The 19,920-nt window shown below is 43.9% G+C and overlaps 1 protein-coding gene across 1 annotated transcript in view; it reads right to left on the minus strand.

The window, feature by feature from the left end:
• Positions 1-2,098: 2,098 nt before the first annotated feature.
• The window catches only part of EIF1AX (eukaryotic translation initiation factor 1A X-linked), a 61,815-nt gene continuing 43,993 nt past the window's right edge, over positions 2,099-19,920 (minus strand). The window contains exons 5-7 of the mRNA XM_086934350.1: positions 18,406-18,487; positions 18,222-18,313; positions 2,099-4,458 (exon numbers count right to left, since the gene is read on the minus strand). Coding sequence (XP_086790476.1) covers positions 4,453-4,458; positions 18,222-18,313; positions 18,406-18,487 — 180 coding nt within the window. The 3' untranslated portion in view covers positions 2,099-4,452. The remainder of the gene's footprint in view (positions 4,459-18,221; positions 18,314-18,405; positions 18,488-19,920) is intronic.

Raw genomic sequence — 19,920 nt, forward strand, 5'->3', positions numbered from 1 at the left:
GTAGCACTGAGATATCCATTCACTCACCAATACACTCATGCACACAGTCAACCGCCCATGCAGCTGTTTCCACATGCACTTTTGAACCCATACATCTAGTGAATCAACTGCTCACACATCTATGCACAGAGTCATACACCTCCCAGCCACTCACACACATACTTAGACTCCCATACAAATACTTGGGCAACCAATGAATATCCCATATAGTTACTCACATAGCTACTGATTAACACATTCAGCAGTTTACAGAACAGACATAATGATACACAAATTAAGACAGTTTAGTCACTAACCCATGCACTCAGTGAGACACATTTAATCACTCACTCATACAGTCAGTCATGCACCTACTAAATTCTTCATTCAGACACTTATACATCCACTCATTCTTCAATATGCAAGACATATTTTAACTTTACAGAAACATACAGTCATTGGATAATATCATCAGTGATGTCATTTGAGTTGTCATCAGTGATGTCACTGACCATGTCATGAATGATGTAATATGTGACATCAGCAGCAGTGGATTGCGGGTGCGCGATATATAGTTAGTGCAACTAACTATATATGGAATTTCAATGGTTTTGTGTGAGTAAAATAAGGTTTTGTAAATGCTAATTCCTAACTATATATGGTCTATAACCCATGGTTTTCTCAGTGAATGAATATATATTTCCAATATTACTCGCTCCAGCCACCAACTCCAGCCGGGTTCGTAAAGAAGACGAGGCAGACCCAACTTGGGTGCAGTTTTAGTTTATTTTCTAATTCAAACACCACCAGCCCTCACGACGCATTTCGGCAGATCCCTGCCTTGATCACATGCACATACACACACATACATATACACAGCGCCCCACGACACAAGCCTGAACCTTGGAGGGCGGTCAGTGCATTTCAACGCGGGGCTTCTGGTAAAAAAAGCCAACACCTTCTTCCACCTTTAAAGAAGTGCACAAACACGTAGCAGAGTTGTTTCAAATTTCATGTAATGGCGAGACAGCACTAAGTGAGCAGCAGTTAATGCCAATGTTTCTGCTCTAATCGGGCCTTGATCACTCGATATATATATATATGTATAAAAAGATTGGACAGGATCAAAAGGTTGATCAACTGCTGAAATTGTAAAGAACAAACTAATTAAAGAGTCAAAAATATGTTTTAGCAAGCAGCTCATACTAATGCCCAAAAATAATGTATGTATATACACACACACACACACTCCCTAGCACAAGCACAAATTCTAAAATCTATAGTAATCTGAATCGCAGTGGGAATTCCAGGAGCATGTGGGGGTGATTTTCTGAAGACTGATGTTTGTAGCAGGCAAGCAGGTGCGATGGAAGTTGCAGGGACAATACTAATAAAAGCAAGGACTATAGTGTATCCAATGTATTTTTCTCCATTTGCTAACTGCAGCTCTCAGCTTACATCTATTTTAAGTAGGGCAGTGTTATGGTATTAGCATAGTTCCTGCATTAGCACAGCATTGCAATCCATTTGGTTGTCTAGAAGTGCACCCCAGTATTAAAGACTGGTTCCAAGTAGTTGTGCACTAACCGTCTGACGGAAGTGGCGGAATCATGGTCAGCAAGTCATTGGTGTGTGTTTTGGGGCTGTAGATGTCTGCCAGAATGCTTTTACAGTTTGTATATACATCTTTTTAGGACTGCCATACGCCCTTTGATCAGCTGTTCCAGTAATGCAACGAGGGACAGAAAGCGCTTCAAAATAACCCATTTGTCAATGAAACGTACAGCAGGACTTTTTTTACCTGACCGTCTGTAGTAGGGATTAGGACAGAGGCATAAACCAGGAAGCTAAAATTAGTAGCCTGGACTGTACAGGACTCATTGAAGGAATCAAAAAAACAGTATAGCTGTACGAATTTTAAGTATACACACTTCACTTGTGAAACTGCTCCAAACAAGAGATATCAGTTGTCACAATAGGCAACGCATGTGTATAGTAGGGAGGCCACACTTAGTACCTGCAATCAATACCAAGTTACTTAGAAACCTTTTACCCTGTAACAGAATAAAATAGTAAAAATTCACTCACGCAACAACGTGTGAACAAAACAGAGCCTGTATTGAATAGATAAACATGACAATAGTCTTTATTTGAGGTTTTGCAGTCACATCAATCATTCAAAGATTTGTTATTTTTCCCATTATCCAGGATATCAACTTATCGGGCTAAGTTAAGAGCATTCTCGCTTCAACAGTGTGCGAATATTGGCAATTTACAGTAACATTCAATGTTAAGACCCGCAGTAACTACAAAATCCCTTCAAGGGTTTCGTGGGGTAAAGGACATAACATTAAACCATGCATCTTAGGTGGAGGTCTTAACCACAGTTTACATTTGAATGTATTCTTTCTCACTATTTAACAGTGAAAACTTGTTCTTAAGTCTAGGCCCACTGCACAATTTCGGAAGCAGTTAAAGACTGTTTGGTGAATGGCACAGCAACATAGGCGGGGGGCCTACGAGCCTCAAAGCTTAAAAGCATGGAATTACATTATCTTACAACAAATTATTTTGGGAAATTGTTAAAATAAGCTAAGTGAAGATTGCAACGACTGACTGCATTAAATAGAAGTAGTATCATTACACTTCAGGTTCTCTATCAAGCTAATTGACTGATGTGGTGTAAAAAGAATTAAGCAGACCAGTAGGAAAAAGTGCATTTTGTCCATCATTCATTTCTGAACATGGACTATTTATCACGATCTACGGCTAATGTTATTTATCAATATAAAAGTGGTATGCAGCAGATGACAAAAAGGGTGCACCAATTTAGATAAAGACATTAAAAAGGAGGAGAAGGATACCAACCTAGTTAAAGTATTCAGGAGCAATTCTGTCTTCACTAGCGTGCAACAAGCGAATCAATTATGTTGGAAGAACCCTTCACCCGAGAACGTAGGTGGCAAGTTCATGCAAGAGTATGTAATAATCACTACCACCAGGCACACACCAACACCTCAAATCACCTCTTTACTGGAAAGGTGAAGGAGACTTCCCCAAGTTCTTAAGCTATGTCAATATACAGCAATAGGCGGTGGTAAGAATCTATAGCAAATTTCGGTTGTCGTTGAATTGTTACTGCTCAAATATCTAGACAAGCATTTTAGCTGCCAGATTATAATTACATTGTGAAATTGCAACTTGCTAGACCTATTTTGAAATGCAATGGTCAGCATGCATTAGATTTGGGTAAATAAAAATAAACACATACACATGTTTGCTGTATAGCGCTGGAATTAGTTCCATTACTTTAAGCAAAAAACTGTTCAGATTGGATAGCAAATTAGTTATTCAGGCATCAAATAGATCAACATTTTAATAGAATCTTTGCTGGAGAATGTTTTGAACAGTTCCCAAAGTTATTTTACCAGCATAGGAGCAAGTTGGAAGGGTTAAGATCTGAGGGTTATTTTGCAGTCCACATTTGGCCTACGTTGTTAAAATGCATGAGGTTCACCATGAGAAGCCGAGGTTACCAGAGACTAATAATGAAGATGCAGATTTACCTTGCTCGCAAGATCTAGATTTCGTGTTAATTCATGTTAGTGAGCAACAGGTGCAAAGTAAAAAACTTGTTTCTATTTTGCCCAGGGTCAAAGTCTATATGTACTATAAAAGTAATATTTATTTTAAACTTTTGTATACTGTAAAAATATCCTTCTAGGTTCAGTTCAACACATCAAAAAAATACGCAACAAATAAATGTACCCATCCAGTTAAAAACAAAACCTGCTCCAAGATTGTAGTACAAAAAAAATTATCTACAACCAGTAATATTCAGTAAATTGGGCACCACTCGATTTTAACTATCTACTGCACTTGCTCAGCAGCAAATGTACTAGCTTTTAATAAAGGCAAAATTGGGACCCAGGTCCTTCAGGTCGCAGCAAAAGATGTAATCCTTTAAAAGAAACTTTATTTTCAAAAGTGTATAAAAATAGCCACAAAAGACTAAAATAGCAGCGCCATATATTAGTCAGTGAAACGGTCAACCATAAAAAAAGAAAACTATATAAATTAACTGAGCAGGGGGAGCAACACTGTGGCTATAGCTAGATACCATCTTATAAGGATTTCCTTAATTAGGCAGAAAAAAAAGTTACTCGAAACCACCAGCATACATGAAATCTATTGGGGCGAGCATGAAATTCAAAGATCCACACTGTAGAAAACAACTCAAATCCCGATGCAAGTGTTTTTAATCGGTACAAAAAAAAAAAACCACACAGTTCATAGATGTTCTTCTGGCTTTCATGTTATCCAGTTTGTGCCGGCCTCTTCGAAAAAATTTAAATACATTAAAAGAAATATTGAAAAGTTGACTTTTATGGAGCAATAAAGCAGTCTTCTCAAGGGGAGGACTTCGCCAAAAATCAACACTGCAGAATCACTGGAATGGAATATGTGCTCGATTTAGATCTGTGGAAGGAAAATGGGAAAACATGAAAAAAGGCTCCCAACTACATTAAATTAACATTCTGAAAGTATGCAGCAGTGTGAGTTTTAAATAAAAATCTGTATTTTAAATAAAGCACAATGACATGTACACAAATCTCCATAAGATGTACATATATCAATCTACAAAGGTAATGTACTGGGACGCACAGGTCATCACGAGTCGCAACTCCCTTCAAGAGTTAGACAAAATGGTTCTCATTTTAAACAATGTATTAGGGACGTGGAAAGGATGTCAGAGATGCTCCAGCCTATTGCTATCCAGTCAGCTTTCCAAGCTTGTGGCTGGTTGTTTTTGCCACACGAGGAAAACAGAAGAACTGCACCGGTAGCCAGGGGCAACTTGTCGTCAACAGCCGCGGTGCGTCCATTGGGGAGTAGGCCCACTAAGCCTGGTGGACGCACCTGCGGTCACATCACTGACAAGAGACAGAGCACGTAAAGAAAATTAAGCGCAGCACAGAGCTTTAATCGGATTCCGGGTCCGGGACAGACCCGATGTAATAGGGAGTGCGCAGGGGGTGGGGTTGGGTAACCTTGGTTACAAGCAACAACAAACACTTCAGAGTTGGTCGGACTCTGCTGCGCATGAGGAATTTAGGGCAGACACTAGCCCGCGCATGCTAGTTAGCATCAATTTAACTGCTTCGGACCGAAGGGGCCAGAGGGTGCGTCTTTTGCCGGGCCCCGTTGATTTAGAAGGCGCCAGGGTGAGTAGTCTGTGTGCCCCCCTGGCGCTTATGCAGCGCCAGGATTGGCTGGTCCACCGCGCCAAAACTACACAGGCAATCCAATTGGATGCCACGCGTGGGTGGCACACTGGGCTCAGCACTTTCAGTCATGGCCAATCACGGACTTCAGCATATGAAGCCATTAAGTGATTGGCCAATGATTGAGGACGTGCGCGCCGTGACGTTTCCCCTAGTTGCGCTGTGTATAAGTTTACCATGCAGGGGGCGGGGGCTCCGTCTTGTGCGTGCAGCAGACCGTGACTGAGTTCGTCGTTGTTGTTGACCAGACCGTCCGTCACTGGAATTAGTAAGTTAGTACTCTAGACTACTACTCGGTCTCACACTCCGTCATCACTCATCACGTGGGGAGGGCGGCCGCTTTGAACATTCTCTTTGACTGTCAGTGTAGTAGCGTGTAAGTGCCCCCAGGGCCTGCCAGCCTGAGTGAGGCCTAGGCTTAGTGTAGGCCTCAGGCAGGCCCTGGCTAAGCTTGCTGCCTACACGCTGCCTCTCTTTGCTTAGGCTTCATCATCAGCGAGCGAGTCAGCGAGTGACTGTGGGTGGGGTGCGGGGGGAGCGTCCTCCAGTGTGCTGAGTCTGACTACTGCTGCCACAAGAATCCAAATCCTCGTGACTCACGCTTACTCGCCTCTGCGCACTCCCATCCAGTGTTTGTCCCTCGCTCAGTTCTCTGTGCCATGCCAGTGCTTGTTCGCTCTGTTATTACAAGTTCAAGGGGAGATAGATTGGTGCTTTGGATGAGATTGGTGGGATGTAATTTGATTAAATCCTGGTAGTAAACGTTGCCTGCATCAAGGACAGATGGGTGATTATTAGTGCTAATTCTGGAAGATTGGAGGCCACAAGAGCTCTGCTACTTCTACCATCTGTCTACGGAAGAAAGAGGTGTGCCCCGAGTAAAGGTGCAGTGGAAAGGCCTGAATCTACATCTGCACATAGGGTATGTTATGTTAAAGTCCTTGAAGTACCCTAGCAGTTGGAGGTACGAGTTATGTAAGGTCCGTTTGGACTTGATTATGGTGTGAGAGGGCTACAACATGAAGGGAAAATTGCAAAAATGAATTGGTGGACGCCAGTGAATTAATTTTTGTCTGTTCACTCAAGCATACTAGTGACTCCAGTTATGTAATGATGAGAAAAAATGTGCTTCTACTTGGCGTTTGCTATATTTTTAGTCCTATGCCCTATTCTGTTATTTTTAAACATTCATTTTGGTTTACTAGTACAGGACACTGTAATAAACCATTATTAATGCATCTCTGGCATGGCAGCCTGGAGTTAAAATATCACGGTGCTGCAGTGATGCATCTGAGGAGGGTCCAACAACACTTACACCTGGAAAATGTGCTTTGAAAATAGAATTACTACAAGAAACTTATTTTTTTTGCATTGCCTCATCCTAGCATGCCACAAGTCGAATTTTATGTCAAGTGCCGTTTTTGCATGCATGCTAAGACTCCATGCTTTCATGCATACTTTCACCTCAGAATTCGCTGCTTGCAAACGCCATTTTCGGGACCCGACAGTCTGCCCGCCGAGGTATAGGGCAGCTGTAGTGTCTGATGGTTAACAAAAGGACAAAGCGCATCAGCAGCCCAGTGACAGCCTAGGTCAGTGGGTCTGTGCAATCCAATTGATTTAGGAATCAGAGTGCGGCTTCCAGAGCCAGGCGCTGCAGGTGGCAGGCTAGTTGAGTAAGGGGAGGGGGCAGAAAAGGGTGCTAATTCCACTGACCCCAATCTAATGAGCTCCAAATTCCATCCCTCATGTAAACACAAAAAAAAAACCATTTGCCCACCGTTTGCGCGCTGTGCGTAGCCTGCTTTTAGCTTTTTCTTTTAGTTTCATGATTTCAACAATTGTTTTTATCTGTAATATCATTGCTTCAATAGAGTTTGTTTATATTGGCACTGTGTCCCTATGGAGTATGTATTAATTAAATAAACCATTACATACCTCCGTAAACAACGAGACCACACTTTCCGAGTGAATAAATAACAGCACTGATAAAAAATGTAAAATGAGTCAGCGGACTACACTCATAAAAGAGAAGCTTTGGAAGGGTTCCCTCTACGCCTTGGGGGATATTTACAAGAAAATGAGAGAGCACTGTTATGCTGCTTTCACAGACCGTGTGCTGGCCCAGTTCTCGTACTGTGGGTGTTGATGTGAGCAGGGCGGGCTGAGCTCCAGAGAGGCCCTGGCGCTTGCTTTCTCTCCTGAGGCTTGAGCCGGGAGGTTTGCCTTTTTTAAATCGTTGTTGATTTTAAAAAACTATTGAAAACTATTGAATTTTCCCTGTGTGTCCTTCCCCCTCCCTCGCGCTGAAGCTGCAAAACGCGATTGCGTTTATTTTTGCATCTAACATCCTAACGTTGCCTTGAACCTTGCTACAGTTAAAAAGGTGTGTGTACCTTAGCGAACCATTTCGTTTCCCCATTCAACGGGCAGCCTACTTGCTCGGACCTTCTCTGTGGGTGTGGCCGATCTAAGGGCCGTCATCTGCGGGGACTGGGTGCTTCAGAACAGCGGCCATCTTAGTGAGGGCTCGCTGGGTAACGTCGCTCGGACGACGCTATAAAAACATACGTATATGGCTCCGCGCAGCGGACGCGCATTGCGGGCGCGCCGATCGCGCGCTGGAGTCAAGCCAGAGTCCAGCCCGTCTGCGCCCGTCCGCGATCGAACGGGGCGAGACTCTATAGTCCACGCTCCTCTGCACCTACAGAGTCATTCAACAATAAGACCGCGCATTCATTACTCTAAATCTGACCTCTTAAAACTGGGTGCGTCAACTTCTCGTAACTGTTTGCACTCAATTGACCCAGAGTTTCTACCCGCGCAGTGTAACCTATGCCATCAATCTCTCCCCAAGCTAACCCTGACTTCTAATACTACGATGAACCTCAATTTGCTATTAGTCAATTGCAGGTATATGCCTAAGCATAAAACAGAAATCTACGATATTCTGATTAATGAAGATCTTGACGCCATGTTTATTACAGAAACATGGCTAGACGAAGCTTCCTCCCCGGATATCTTGGAGGCTGTCATTAACAATTATAGCCTTCTGAGAATCGATCGACGGGGGGGGGGGGCGGTCTGGCAATGATTTGCAAAGAAAAACTAGAATGTACCTTAACTGAATTAAAGATCACTGACAGTGAATGTGGCAGATTCACCATTAAACTAAATGCTACCACCACTATCACTGGCTTACTTATATATAGACCCCCTGGTGCAGCGGTGCCCTTTTGTAGCCATCTGATTGAATTCGCAACCCAGCTCGCCATTAGACACCAAAATGTCATCATCCTCGGCGACCTCAATATACATCTAGAGGATAGCCATTCCAAAGAAGCTCAGCTCCTAGTGAATGCCTTTAACTCGGTTGATCTTAAACTCCTCTCCACTCTGCCCACTCATCAACAAGGACATTTATTAGATCCCATTTTTGCGAACTGGGAAGGCATTAACATCTTGCCGCCCATCCCACTAATATGGTCGGACCACAGTATGGTGCCGTTTAAGATAGCCAGAAAACATATCAATAACACCCATGCAAAACTGCCACCTTATAGGCGCCGTAATTTTAAAAAATGTACTCCTGAACTTCTTACACGAACTAACTGAACATCCTCCTCTAACAGGAAGCTCCCTACAGGAAGTTTGGGATAATTTTGAATCTTGGCTAACTAAAGCCTTGGACAAAATTGCTCCATGGACTAAAACCACCAGCCAGACAATCTAAAAGTGCCCCATGGTTCACAGAAAAACTCAAAAATGCCAAGGCCCTTTGCAAATCCATAGAACGGAAATGGAGAAAAAACTACACTCGGAACTCAAAGAAAACTATAGAAGCGAACTGAAAAAATATCAAAAATTGGTGAGAGCAGAAAAAAGTTTCTATTACAAAAGCAGAATTGTGGAATCCAAGAACACTACGAAGGAGCTATTCTGTATCTACAGAGAAATTACCAACCCATCACGCCTAGATACCAAAGATACCTACTCCACGGAGATATGCGACCAGATAGCGGATTTTTTCGTGGAAAAGGTTGAAAAAAATCTATGCTACCTTCTCCAGTAGCACTAATACAACAATAAACAATGTATGCAATCCAGGCTCCCTCTCTTCTAAATCTCTCCTCACCAATTTCAGGACCCCTACCAAACAGGAATTAATGAAAATCATTAATGGAATTGGCTCAGGCTGCCCTATGGATGCCTGCCCCCCCAGGAACAATGTAAAGCGGTCATGGAAAACATATTGCTAGATCAAATTAGTAACATGATCACCTTATCATTCCAAGAAGGACATGTCCTGAAAAACTGGAAATCTGTCCAAGTTATACCTTTAAAAAAGAAGCCAAATATCCCAATCTCTCAGCTCCAAAATCTCAGGCCGATCTCGCTTCTCCCTTTCTGTGCCAAAATCATAGAAAAGGTGGCCAACTTACAACTCATGGAGTTTCTGGAGAAAGAAGCTCTCCTCCACCCATCTCAGTCAGGGTTTAGATCAGGCCACTCAACTGAATCAGCAGTTCTGTATTCAACCGAACAGATCCGGAAGTTGGTGGATGAGGGAGAGACAGCAGCGTTGGTCCTATTGGACCCAAGTGCAGCGTTTGATACCGTGCTGCACTCAACGCTGCTGTCTCGACTCTCAGACATGGGAGTCAAAGATCTAGCCCTCACCTGGCTCCAGTCCTACGTTACTGACAGAACGTTCCAACTCCACTGCCCACCCTTTAAATCTTCGCCTCGCGGTGTCTGCCATGGGGTTCCACAGGGCTCTAGCTTGAGCCCTACTTTATTTAATATCTACATGGAACCCCTGGCACGCATTGCGGAGGATTTTGGAGTGGGCATTGTCAGCTACGCTGACGATACTCAGTTGATATTCAAACTAACTCCAGACAGCAGAGACTTAGCTAACAACTTTTCCAACTGTATGTCAGCGGTAGCGACTTGGATGAACAACAACTGCCTCCGCTTAAACGGAGACAAAACAGAGGTACTAATAGTAGGCAAAGCTATGTCTGCATGGTCCCAGGCTTGGTGGCCTAGTGAACTAGGAGAATTACCTATGCCAGTGGAGAAAGTGAAAAATCTAGGCATCATGTTGGACGCCGACCTCTCATGCAAAGCCCATGTGAATAAAGTGACAAGCAAATGCTTTAGCACTTTAAAAATTCTTCGCAAAGTACTAGACCTCTTGCCAACCAAGCGAGAAAAACCATAGTTCACGCTTTAATATCCCCTCACTTGGACTATGGAAATGTTCTCCTGTTAGGCCTAAATCAGAAGGGACTGCACCAACTACAATGTATACAGAATTCAGCAGCCCGACTGGTGCTCGGTCTTCCTCGGAAAACATCCACTAAAAATGCGCTTGGCAAACTTCACTGGCTCCCAATTAGAGAGAGAATTATATTTAAGACTCTGTTATGCTCATCGCATTGCCCATAATAAAGGCCCTAGCTATCTGAAAAACCTCATCACCATTCACCGCCCGATCAGGGATCTGAGATCATCGGGCAGGATGCTATTCAAAATCCCTCGCATTACAAAAGCCAAAATGGGTGGAAAATCCTTCCGCTACCTGGCCACTAAGTCATGGAATGCCCTACCAATTCACTTGCGGATGGAGCCCTCCGAAACGAGATTCAGAGCAAAACTGAAAACCCACCTTTTCCCTAAATATTAACTTCTGTCATCTCTCGAACCTATCCCTTGGACGAGTTTGCCTTTGCAGTTAGCGCGGGGACACACAGTTGTGTAGCCAGGCGCTTAATACATGCCTTATTAATATTATTATTATTATTATTATTATTATTATTATTATTAAGAGTTCCAGCACCCAAGCTCATCTCAGAGTCCCTCTCCTTTTATCAGTCATCCATTCTCTTTGTCTCACATTTGCTCTCTTCCCCTCTCACATCTCTCCATCTTCTTGCTTCGCTCCCTTTCCCTCTCATATCTCTCCATCTTCTTGCACTTCCCTCTACTCTTTCGTTCGCCTTTTCACTCTCTCCCTCCCTGTCCTCTCTCTCCATCTTCTTGCACTTTCCTCTGCTCGCTCTCCCTCCCATTCCTTCCGGGAGGAATGGTTTGACTTTCTTTAGTGCAGTGAGCTGGTGAAAAGCCATCCTGCATTCCTTGCTGATGTGTCCTTGAGGAGTTTGGGCCCACGGACGCTGCAGAACCCTCACACCCCAACTCCTACCACCTATGCTTGGAATGTATGAAGCTCTGTGGTTATACTAAATAAGCAGCTACCTATGTTATGCCATCTATTAATGTAATAACTGCACTTTCACAATTGCTTTATTAACCTTCCAGCTTTCTCAAATTTGCTTGAAAATGAAAGATTCTTTTTTTTCAAAAAATTTCCCCTTTTGGGGTTCGGGCTCGCTACGGTGCTGTATGCAAATCACTTTGCGCCCCACCACTTTCAAATCTCACCCACCACCCCTGGTTGTCAATGGAAAGTGGAATAGCATGCCACGCAGGGAACCAGAAGAATTGCTGAAGTAGTTTGTGAAGCTAGAGTGCCAACGCATAGCAGTGGTCTTCAGTCTGTGGAGTAGGCCCTCAGGGAGGGATATAGTAGCGGTGGGGAGATGGGAGGGGCTTAAACTGATAGAGGACAGCGAGGGCACCGGGTACTAGCAGACAGTAGCACTAAACATGTTCTAACAAAGCAGGGAAGCTAAAAAGTAGTACGGTAGTGTGATTAAAGAAACAGTGCTGCTGTAAGCTACAGTTTAATGTGCAACCAGTACATCGTCTCACAGTCATGTTCTAGCTGATAGTAGGTGTCAAAAGAAGTCCGATAAATTGAGTCCAAACACCTCACCCCAATTTTGATAAAGGATGACACAGTCGACAGAATATGGTGAAATGTATTCATGTTGGCAATCATGTATTTGCACTTTTGGTCAGTTATCCCTTTTAAATGTGCACTCAAAGTTAAAAATGTTCCATATGTCTATAGCTGTCAAGTAGTCTTGCTTAGCACAACACCTTCAATCTGTTCAGTATTTTAGCCAACAGTCCATTGCATTTGAGGATTTGTAGCTGAAATTTAACATGGTTAGTATGGGCTCATAAATCTTAGCAAAACAAATGCTTCAGCTAAGAAGCAGACTGCTGTTGTGTCGCAGGTGACATGGAGCCAACTGCCAGCGGGATTCATTAATTTCTTATGCGCTAAAATCATTCACACATTTTAGCTCCTTCACCAGCAATACCTTTCAATGTCACAAATGGGTTTATTGTAAGAAAACAAACACTTACATCGCTTTTGGACTACTCTTAAAATGCTGTTACCTAGAGATCCCAAATAACGTGCAAGAATTACTTACGTTGCTTATATTCATTTTGGTACATTGAAAAGCACTACTGCTGTAATATTTTATGGAATGTTAGGGTGCAAAAAAAAAAAAAAGTTTATAGGCTCCCACGATTAAGTTCCCAGGGGGAAGTGGGATGTAGACATTAAAAATTAAAGACCACTGCCATAGAGTTATTGACACAGGTACGAAGAGCAGCTATGAGCAATAAGGAAAACACTGGACACTGTTTTCAGACCCGCACTGGTGAGACAGTCAGAGGACTGGTGACAAGCCAGCATGGCTGGGCACAACAGATCCTGGGACACTAAAATCATTTCACCACCTGGAAAAATCCTTTTCACTGTAATCTAAATAAATCAAGCCAAAAACATTTGTAACGATTTTTTCTCGAATGTTCACCTGTTGGGAAGCATATCTGTGTACAATTTAATTTTATCTCAAAAATAAAAGAAACCTTTTTTTGCTAAGAGTAACTTCTGAAGAGTAAGCTTGTGTGTGATGATCTGCTACAGATCTCTTTAAACAAGGAATTGGTCGTTCGAAAAACTTTAAAATCTTCACAAAAGCTGCACAACAAAAAAATAAAAGCAATTCAAATCTTTGCATTCCCTTGTGATGTGCAGTAGATTTAATTGTTCACACTTCAGTGAAGTGCACATGGTCTGACCACACCGTCTCCCAGGCACAGCAGAGCGGCTGTATTTTTCCACTACAACACCAAGACCCATTCAAGCTTTGGAAGGAACGCCGGCCGGCAGACAGAGGGTTAATGCGTGGGCAAGTAACTGGAGTGCCCCTTGTACTCAGAGTAAGCAGGCCCTTCTCAATTAATGTAAAGGTCCAAGTCAGGTGCTGCGAGTAATTGCGGCAGTGAGTAAGGACACAGTTACGCGCTGCAAGCTCGTGCAGCCCTCACGGCTTCCGTACTGAGAAGGTGAGGGAGGCAAGGGCGGTGAAGTCATGCTTTCAGCTCATGCCAGTGGGCAGCATCATGCCTTGGGCATCTGCACTGCAGCCCCTCAAGCATTTGTCAGGCAGGGGGTTCAGGGCGCACACTGCCACCACCTGATGCCCCTTTCAATGCTCACTCACAAAAATGCAGCACAACGCTGATACACTGACGCACACCTGCACCCATCGGATGTACCCCTGCCGCCCACCTCAACCCGCTTTCAGTGCTGAAGCACACATGGGCACTGATGCACCTGCCCTTGCCACAGACATCTCAAAAGCACTTCCAACTAACGCAGCCGGTACCTGGAATTCGGAACCAAATGATAGGGTGCCATGTCCCAGGCTAGCGGTTCAAGGAGCTATACCAATGCTGATAAAAGGTTCACTGAAGTACACGGCTCCAATGGAACAGTCCAGCCAAACGTTTTTGTATTACTTCATTATTACGCATTAAGTGGGACTGGTATGCCCAGACAACAGCTGGGGTGGGTTACTGCAGCACTCTGCCCGAGGCAGCGTGCTCTGAACTGCTGAACAACATACAGATTGCAATACGTTCACAACCCAGTTCCATTAAAGGGAATAATAGCCACTCTACAAATACAGCCGGGCCACCTATGAGGCGTAATCCCATAGCGTTCGGACTAGTATAGGTGGCAATTTTGGCACGGTAACATTATTAATTTGCCCAGAATCCCACTGAATAAATGATGGGTAGTTCGTGATAACAGAGGCTCCAGTTTTGGAAAAACGGGCTGAAATAAAAGAAGGTGATATTAAAAATCACACTGGGTTTAAAGTGGGGGTAGCGATATTTAACCGCATCGCTGCTGCAGTGATTTTTGCGCTGTGCGGCTGTTTTCAATTAACCGCGATACATGACGAGCTCAGCTCGTCATCCGCACACGTCACCCGTGGCTGATGACGAGCTCAGCTCGTCATCAGCATCAAAGGGGTTAAACGAGGCAGATCGTGGCTGAATGCCATCTGTTTCCAATTAACGGGCACGATAATTGGAAACAGATGGCGCTGATGCCCGCTCCCGAGCACTCTAGGCCAGAGAACAGAGAAGGCGGGACATGCACCCGCCTTGGGCCAATTGCGTGCCGTCTTTCTTAGAAACACAAATGCAAAGCCCACAAGCAAGTGATCTAAAAAAAAAGCATACGCACAAGCGTTTGGAGTTTAAAAGCCCTTACTAAATGCCTTGCAGAGCAAGCGCATGCGCGCTGGCTCAGGCGATGCCTAAAAAGGGATTCTGTCAATGCTAAGTGCAAGACTTCAGTTTACCCAGGAAGGCCAGCAGGCACCTTCACTTTAAACCATGAGACCCCAAATAGCATTCACTATCCTGATACCACCCAAGTTTCAAGCTGATTGACTTGAGGCAGCTTACACTCTTGCAACTAAAGGTGAGCCTCCCTTTACAGTATTCGCCAAAGGGGTTACCATGATGTGCATGTATCTTATATTTGAAGATTCCCAGCGGATTATGGACCCTGCAAACTATTGCTGAATGAAAAATACATGGGAAACTTACGCTCCAATAGGAAAAATTGCAGAATGGCACAACATGGACAGGTCTGAGGTCCTAAATTGGATACTGTCAAAGGAGGGTTAGGTGAATCTTAAAAATGACCTATGTTTTCTATGAGAAATCGGGTATACTTCAGGAGCAGTGCCCCCCCCCCCCCCGGGCATGGTTGCCCCAGTTCTCTCGCAGTGCGAGAAGGCAGAATTGGTAATAACTACCATCTACTTTTCTACCTTCTCGCACGGCGAGAAAGCATAAGTGCCTGGTTGGGGTGGGCGGTCCTGCTAGAGGGCAAGGGGGAGTGGTTTGCACACTGTTGTGAGTTCTGACTGTTTGGTCAGCCCTGGGGCCGACCAAACAGTCAATACCCACAACAGTGTGCAAACTACTCCCCCATGCCCTCGAGCAGGACCGCCCAATCTCCCTTTTCTCCACGTAGGCTGCTGCATGCAGCAGCCCACAGAGAAAATGGCCCGGGTGGGGCACGCTCCGCTGCGCCTCACCAATCACAACACTACCATTGCAGCGTTGTGATTGGCAGAGGGGAGGGAGGGTGGCTGTCTTTCCTGGATGACGATTACTGCAGGTCGGAATTCTAAAATGGTGGACGGCTCGAGTTGGACTCTGGATCTATCCAGAAGCAGGAAGGTAAGTTTTATTTAATTCTTTAGTTAAACCCCCCCCCCCCAATCCCCCCTTGCATGACCCCATTTCCACCCTGCTCTTACCCGCCAGTCATGCCGGCCGCGACTGGAACGGGTTATGGAACCTTGTAGGTAAAAGCAAATGTTAAACTAAAAAATGTATTATTCTTGCAGTATCACTTATTTTGCTTTAAACGTTTGAATTATATTTGCTTTACTTATTTTTTATTATGTGTCCTGTCAGTTATAGTTAAAGGGTGCTCTTGCACCTCCCCGCCGACTCGCACTGGTGTTTTATCATCAGGGTCATGTGAACAGGTCACTGGGTACCCTTGCAACTGCTCAGCAATTATGAGGCAAGTTGGCTTTTTGGGAGACACATCAGCCTGCCGGCTTCCCTGTCCTCAGATCCCTGCCATGCATTTTTGTGTCGTCATTATCTACCGCAGCACAGGAACGACTTTTATGCGGTGGTCGCGGCGTGTGCCCGAGTTGTCCTCGTGAGGGAGGCCTGCATGTTCTCATGGCTACGCTGGATTTGTGTTTATATCTTACTAGGGTTTTACATTTTAGATTCCCATGTGGGGCATTATATCAATCATATGTCAGTTGTTACACACACAGAAAGGTTACATAATTTCCACAAATATAACTCATCTTCAACATATGGGTTCCATTCCGCAAGATGGGACTGTATATTCTTGCTCATGGATTTGCAGGTAAGTAACCTAATTGTACGATGTGTCTCGCTGTGTCTTGTCCCTTGGACTACGTACTGGCGGAGGCAGGTAGGAGTAAATTCCCCACGCTTGCCTATATGACCCCTTGCTATGTAGTCAGTTATTAACATTCAATATGTATGTCCGTATCTAAACCACCGACTGAAACTGAACTAGAAACTGTGGGGAGAAACTTCCTCCAAGAACATGAGGAAGGGGACAGCACGGAGGGTCATGGCTACGCTTGATAAGTATCCTTTGTTGTATTTTTTTTTTATTAATGTCCGTATCTGCTTCGGCGCCACGGGAAGAAATGCCTCTGGTGACAAAAGTATGTGTCAAATTGCCCAGACTTTACTGTCTTTGTGTGTGTAAAGTAGAATATGTTGCACACCCTGGCTGAGTGGCAAGGTAGATTCAACAGCTGTTGTACTCGCCAGACTTGTGTAATATTTGCATCATTATAAGGAGCATATCACAGCATGAGCTTGAGTTTTCCAATCTTGAGCGTGCCAAGGTGGTTGTGTTGCGTATGTTAAAATAAGGTGTGTGCAATGTAACTGTGAAAACACTGGCTTACAGCCGGGTAGCTCTGTTAGCCTGGGTGCATGTCTCCTTAAATCAGCCCGGCGGGAGCATCCTACGTATGTATTCTGTGTGGACACAGGGAGAGCTCAGCATTACATCCTGGCCAAACCTAGGTACCCTAGAAGCGAAGGACCCCTTCATAAACCTAGGACATTCAATGGAGGATAGAAAGTCGCATTTTATTCTGAGCAGGTCAGTGACATCCATGAGGTGATCCTGCAAAAAGAGGCAGTTTCTTATAATGAAAATTAATACACTGGCATTTAATTATTTTCAATCCTTGTCTGCCTTGCCTTGTTGGACTAACCCATCTCTTGGGGGGGTTTAAAACAATGCCAGCAGTCATGTGGCCCTGATACCCATCTTTAAGCTTCACTTCTTTTAAGGATAAAATGAGTTTATCGGGGGTTTAAGCACCTGCTGGAAAGGCATGCATTTCCACGTCGCTGTAAACTAATACATAAAAAAGGCAGCAACTTCCTACCGGCAGAGATTGAAGGTTTTCTTCGTTAGATTTGCTTGAGAGAGCAGTGCAGTTCCAGGAAGAGGCAAGATTAATTACTTCCTGACCATATACTCAAAGCTGTTACTAACAGGGGCCGGAGGCCCCCTAATTATGTTTGGCCCAGGGTCCCCAAGATCCTTAAGATATTCAAGTTTGCTTACTTTAGCAAACTCTTGCCCCCTTAGGTTGTTCAGGCTCGCTCGCTGCGGTGCAATCCCACTCAAATTTCACGCCTCACCACTTTCAAATGTCACCAGCCGCCACTGTTCAGGAGACTAGAGATAGGATTTTAGGCTGCCATTTGATCTAAGTTTTGGTACTCCAAGCAGAACCTAAGCAAATCATGTTTTTCACTAGATATTTTTTGCCTCTAATTTTGGGAGGGGGGGGGGGGGATGAGATCTTGGAATCTCAAGAAAATTGCTTTGTGTGTATTTAAAATAAGCCAAAAATACTTTCTTATCCTGGTCTTAAGTGGGAGAACAAGAAATGAACATGCTTGAGACATGGAGAATGCGAGACACAGTAAAAGAGGCAACAAAAGCAAGATCGAAAAACTGGAAAGCGATATGGATAGCAAGAGACAGATTAAGTGATAAAGCATTTCAAAATTAAAGCATCTGTACGCACAGTTGGTGCATAAAAAGATAAACAGTCGTCCATCACTTACATCATCAATGTCTTCATCATCATCTCCAATATCATCAAACTGGATTTCATCATCATCACCTGGACCAAACGTGTCCGTCTCATTGATTTTAGCTATTGAAAAAAAAAAAGGCAAAACACATTAAAAGATGCTTTGTAAAAGCATAACAAGTGACTATAGGTGCTGAAGAAGATAGGTGTGTTACCGTGTTCTGGAAGTTCCCCATATGCTTTCAAGCTTCTGGCTTCATCTGCATTATATTTTAGGATGACATCAGCCTTATTATCCTGCCAAAGAAGAACACATCTGTATGTGGCTGAAAATGCTCACATGTTTAACAGTCGATTTTTATATCATCTAATAATTACAACAACAAGAGCCCTTATACAGAATAGGCACTGGCACACCTCTGGGACCTACTGGCTTTGCGAAAACGTTTTAACCATACTGTACAACTTTCATGATGCTGAAAAGTAAGGCTCGATAAGAAGAAAAGACTACAGTATTACTTTGAGGTACACCAACAAAACGATGTGGGCGTTATTTCCACTTTATTTGCCAATCCAACTCATTGGCAAATGAAAGGAATTTTTAAAAAAGTGAGGCAATTTCTTTTTCTTAAAGCAGGTGGGAAGTGGAGCAAGAGTAGGGCATGTGGAAGCTACACAGGGCAAAGCAGGTGGCATTAAAGCAACACTGGACAGAAGTAACAGTGTGCTGGAAGCAACATCAGGTGCGAGGTGATGAGGCAACGGAGCTGGGGGAGCAACATGGAGAGCAGGGGAGAAAACCAAATGGGTGAGAGCTATGTGGAGCTGGAAGGCTCACACAAGAAAGCAATGCAGGTGGGGAGCACACGAGGGTGCGGGCATCATTGGGAGGCGTAAAGAACCACACTGGTTAGAGAGCAGCTTGGAGAGAGAAGCACACTAGTGAGACAGCTGGGCAACAAACTTTCATGGAGTGCTAAGCAAAAGGAAAAAAAAATTAGCGCCTAAAAAGTGAGCATAGTATGGACACAGTAATGGGCTCCATAGTCCAGGGAAGGGACAAATGCAAGAGGAAGGAAAGCAGTCACATGCTAACAAATAGGCAAACAAATGTGACGGACAACGAAGCCACCCAATGGTAAGCAATGGATAGGCTCTAAGCCCACTGTAAACTAAGAGGGTTAGCAACAAAAAATACATGTGCCGTCTAGTAAACAAAACCTAAAAAGTGGCCTTCTCTACACCCTAAGTAAAACGATTCGGACAATTGGAGAATGTTTTCCACAATTTACTGCCACAGTTCACCAGCCTTAACAACTAAAGATATACAGCTGTTTTTGACCTCCAGAAGCTCACTCTTACCAGTGAAGTGGAAAATTCAAACTAAGGTATTTACTTTATAAAGAAATACCGGCACCCTATTTACTTCCCTCAGCTTCATTTATAAACATACCCCTTTTCCTAACTGGCACCACAGCCCCCTTCCACTTACATACAAGTCTTGCCAGCCAATGAGCTCTCAAAGTCTAAAGGACTTAATAATGACCAAGTTCATACAGTCCACTGCCCACTCAGACCATGGCACTGAAGCACCTGAATGTACTAGTGAATGAATGTTGAGTCAAACAAACCTGATGCAGGCCATGAGAAAAAATGTTGGCAAAAAAGAGCTAGAAACACCACTATCACCTGACACTGGGGCAACTCCAGACACCATTGCAATGGGACAT

Source organism: Lissotriton vulgaris, chromosome 8 (genome assembly GCF_964263255.1).
Source record: "Lissotriton vulgaris chromosome 8, aLisVul1.2, whole genome shotgun sequence".
Lineage (NCBI taxonomy): Eukaryota > Metazoa > Chordata > Amphibia > Caudata > Salamandridae > Lissotriton > Lissotriton vulgaris.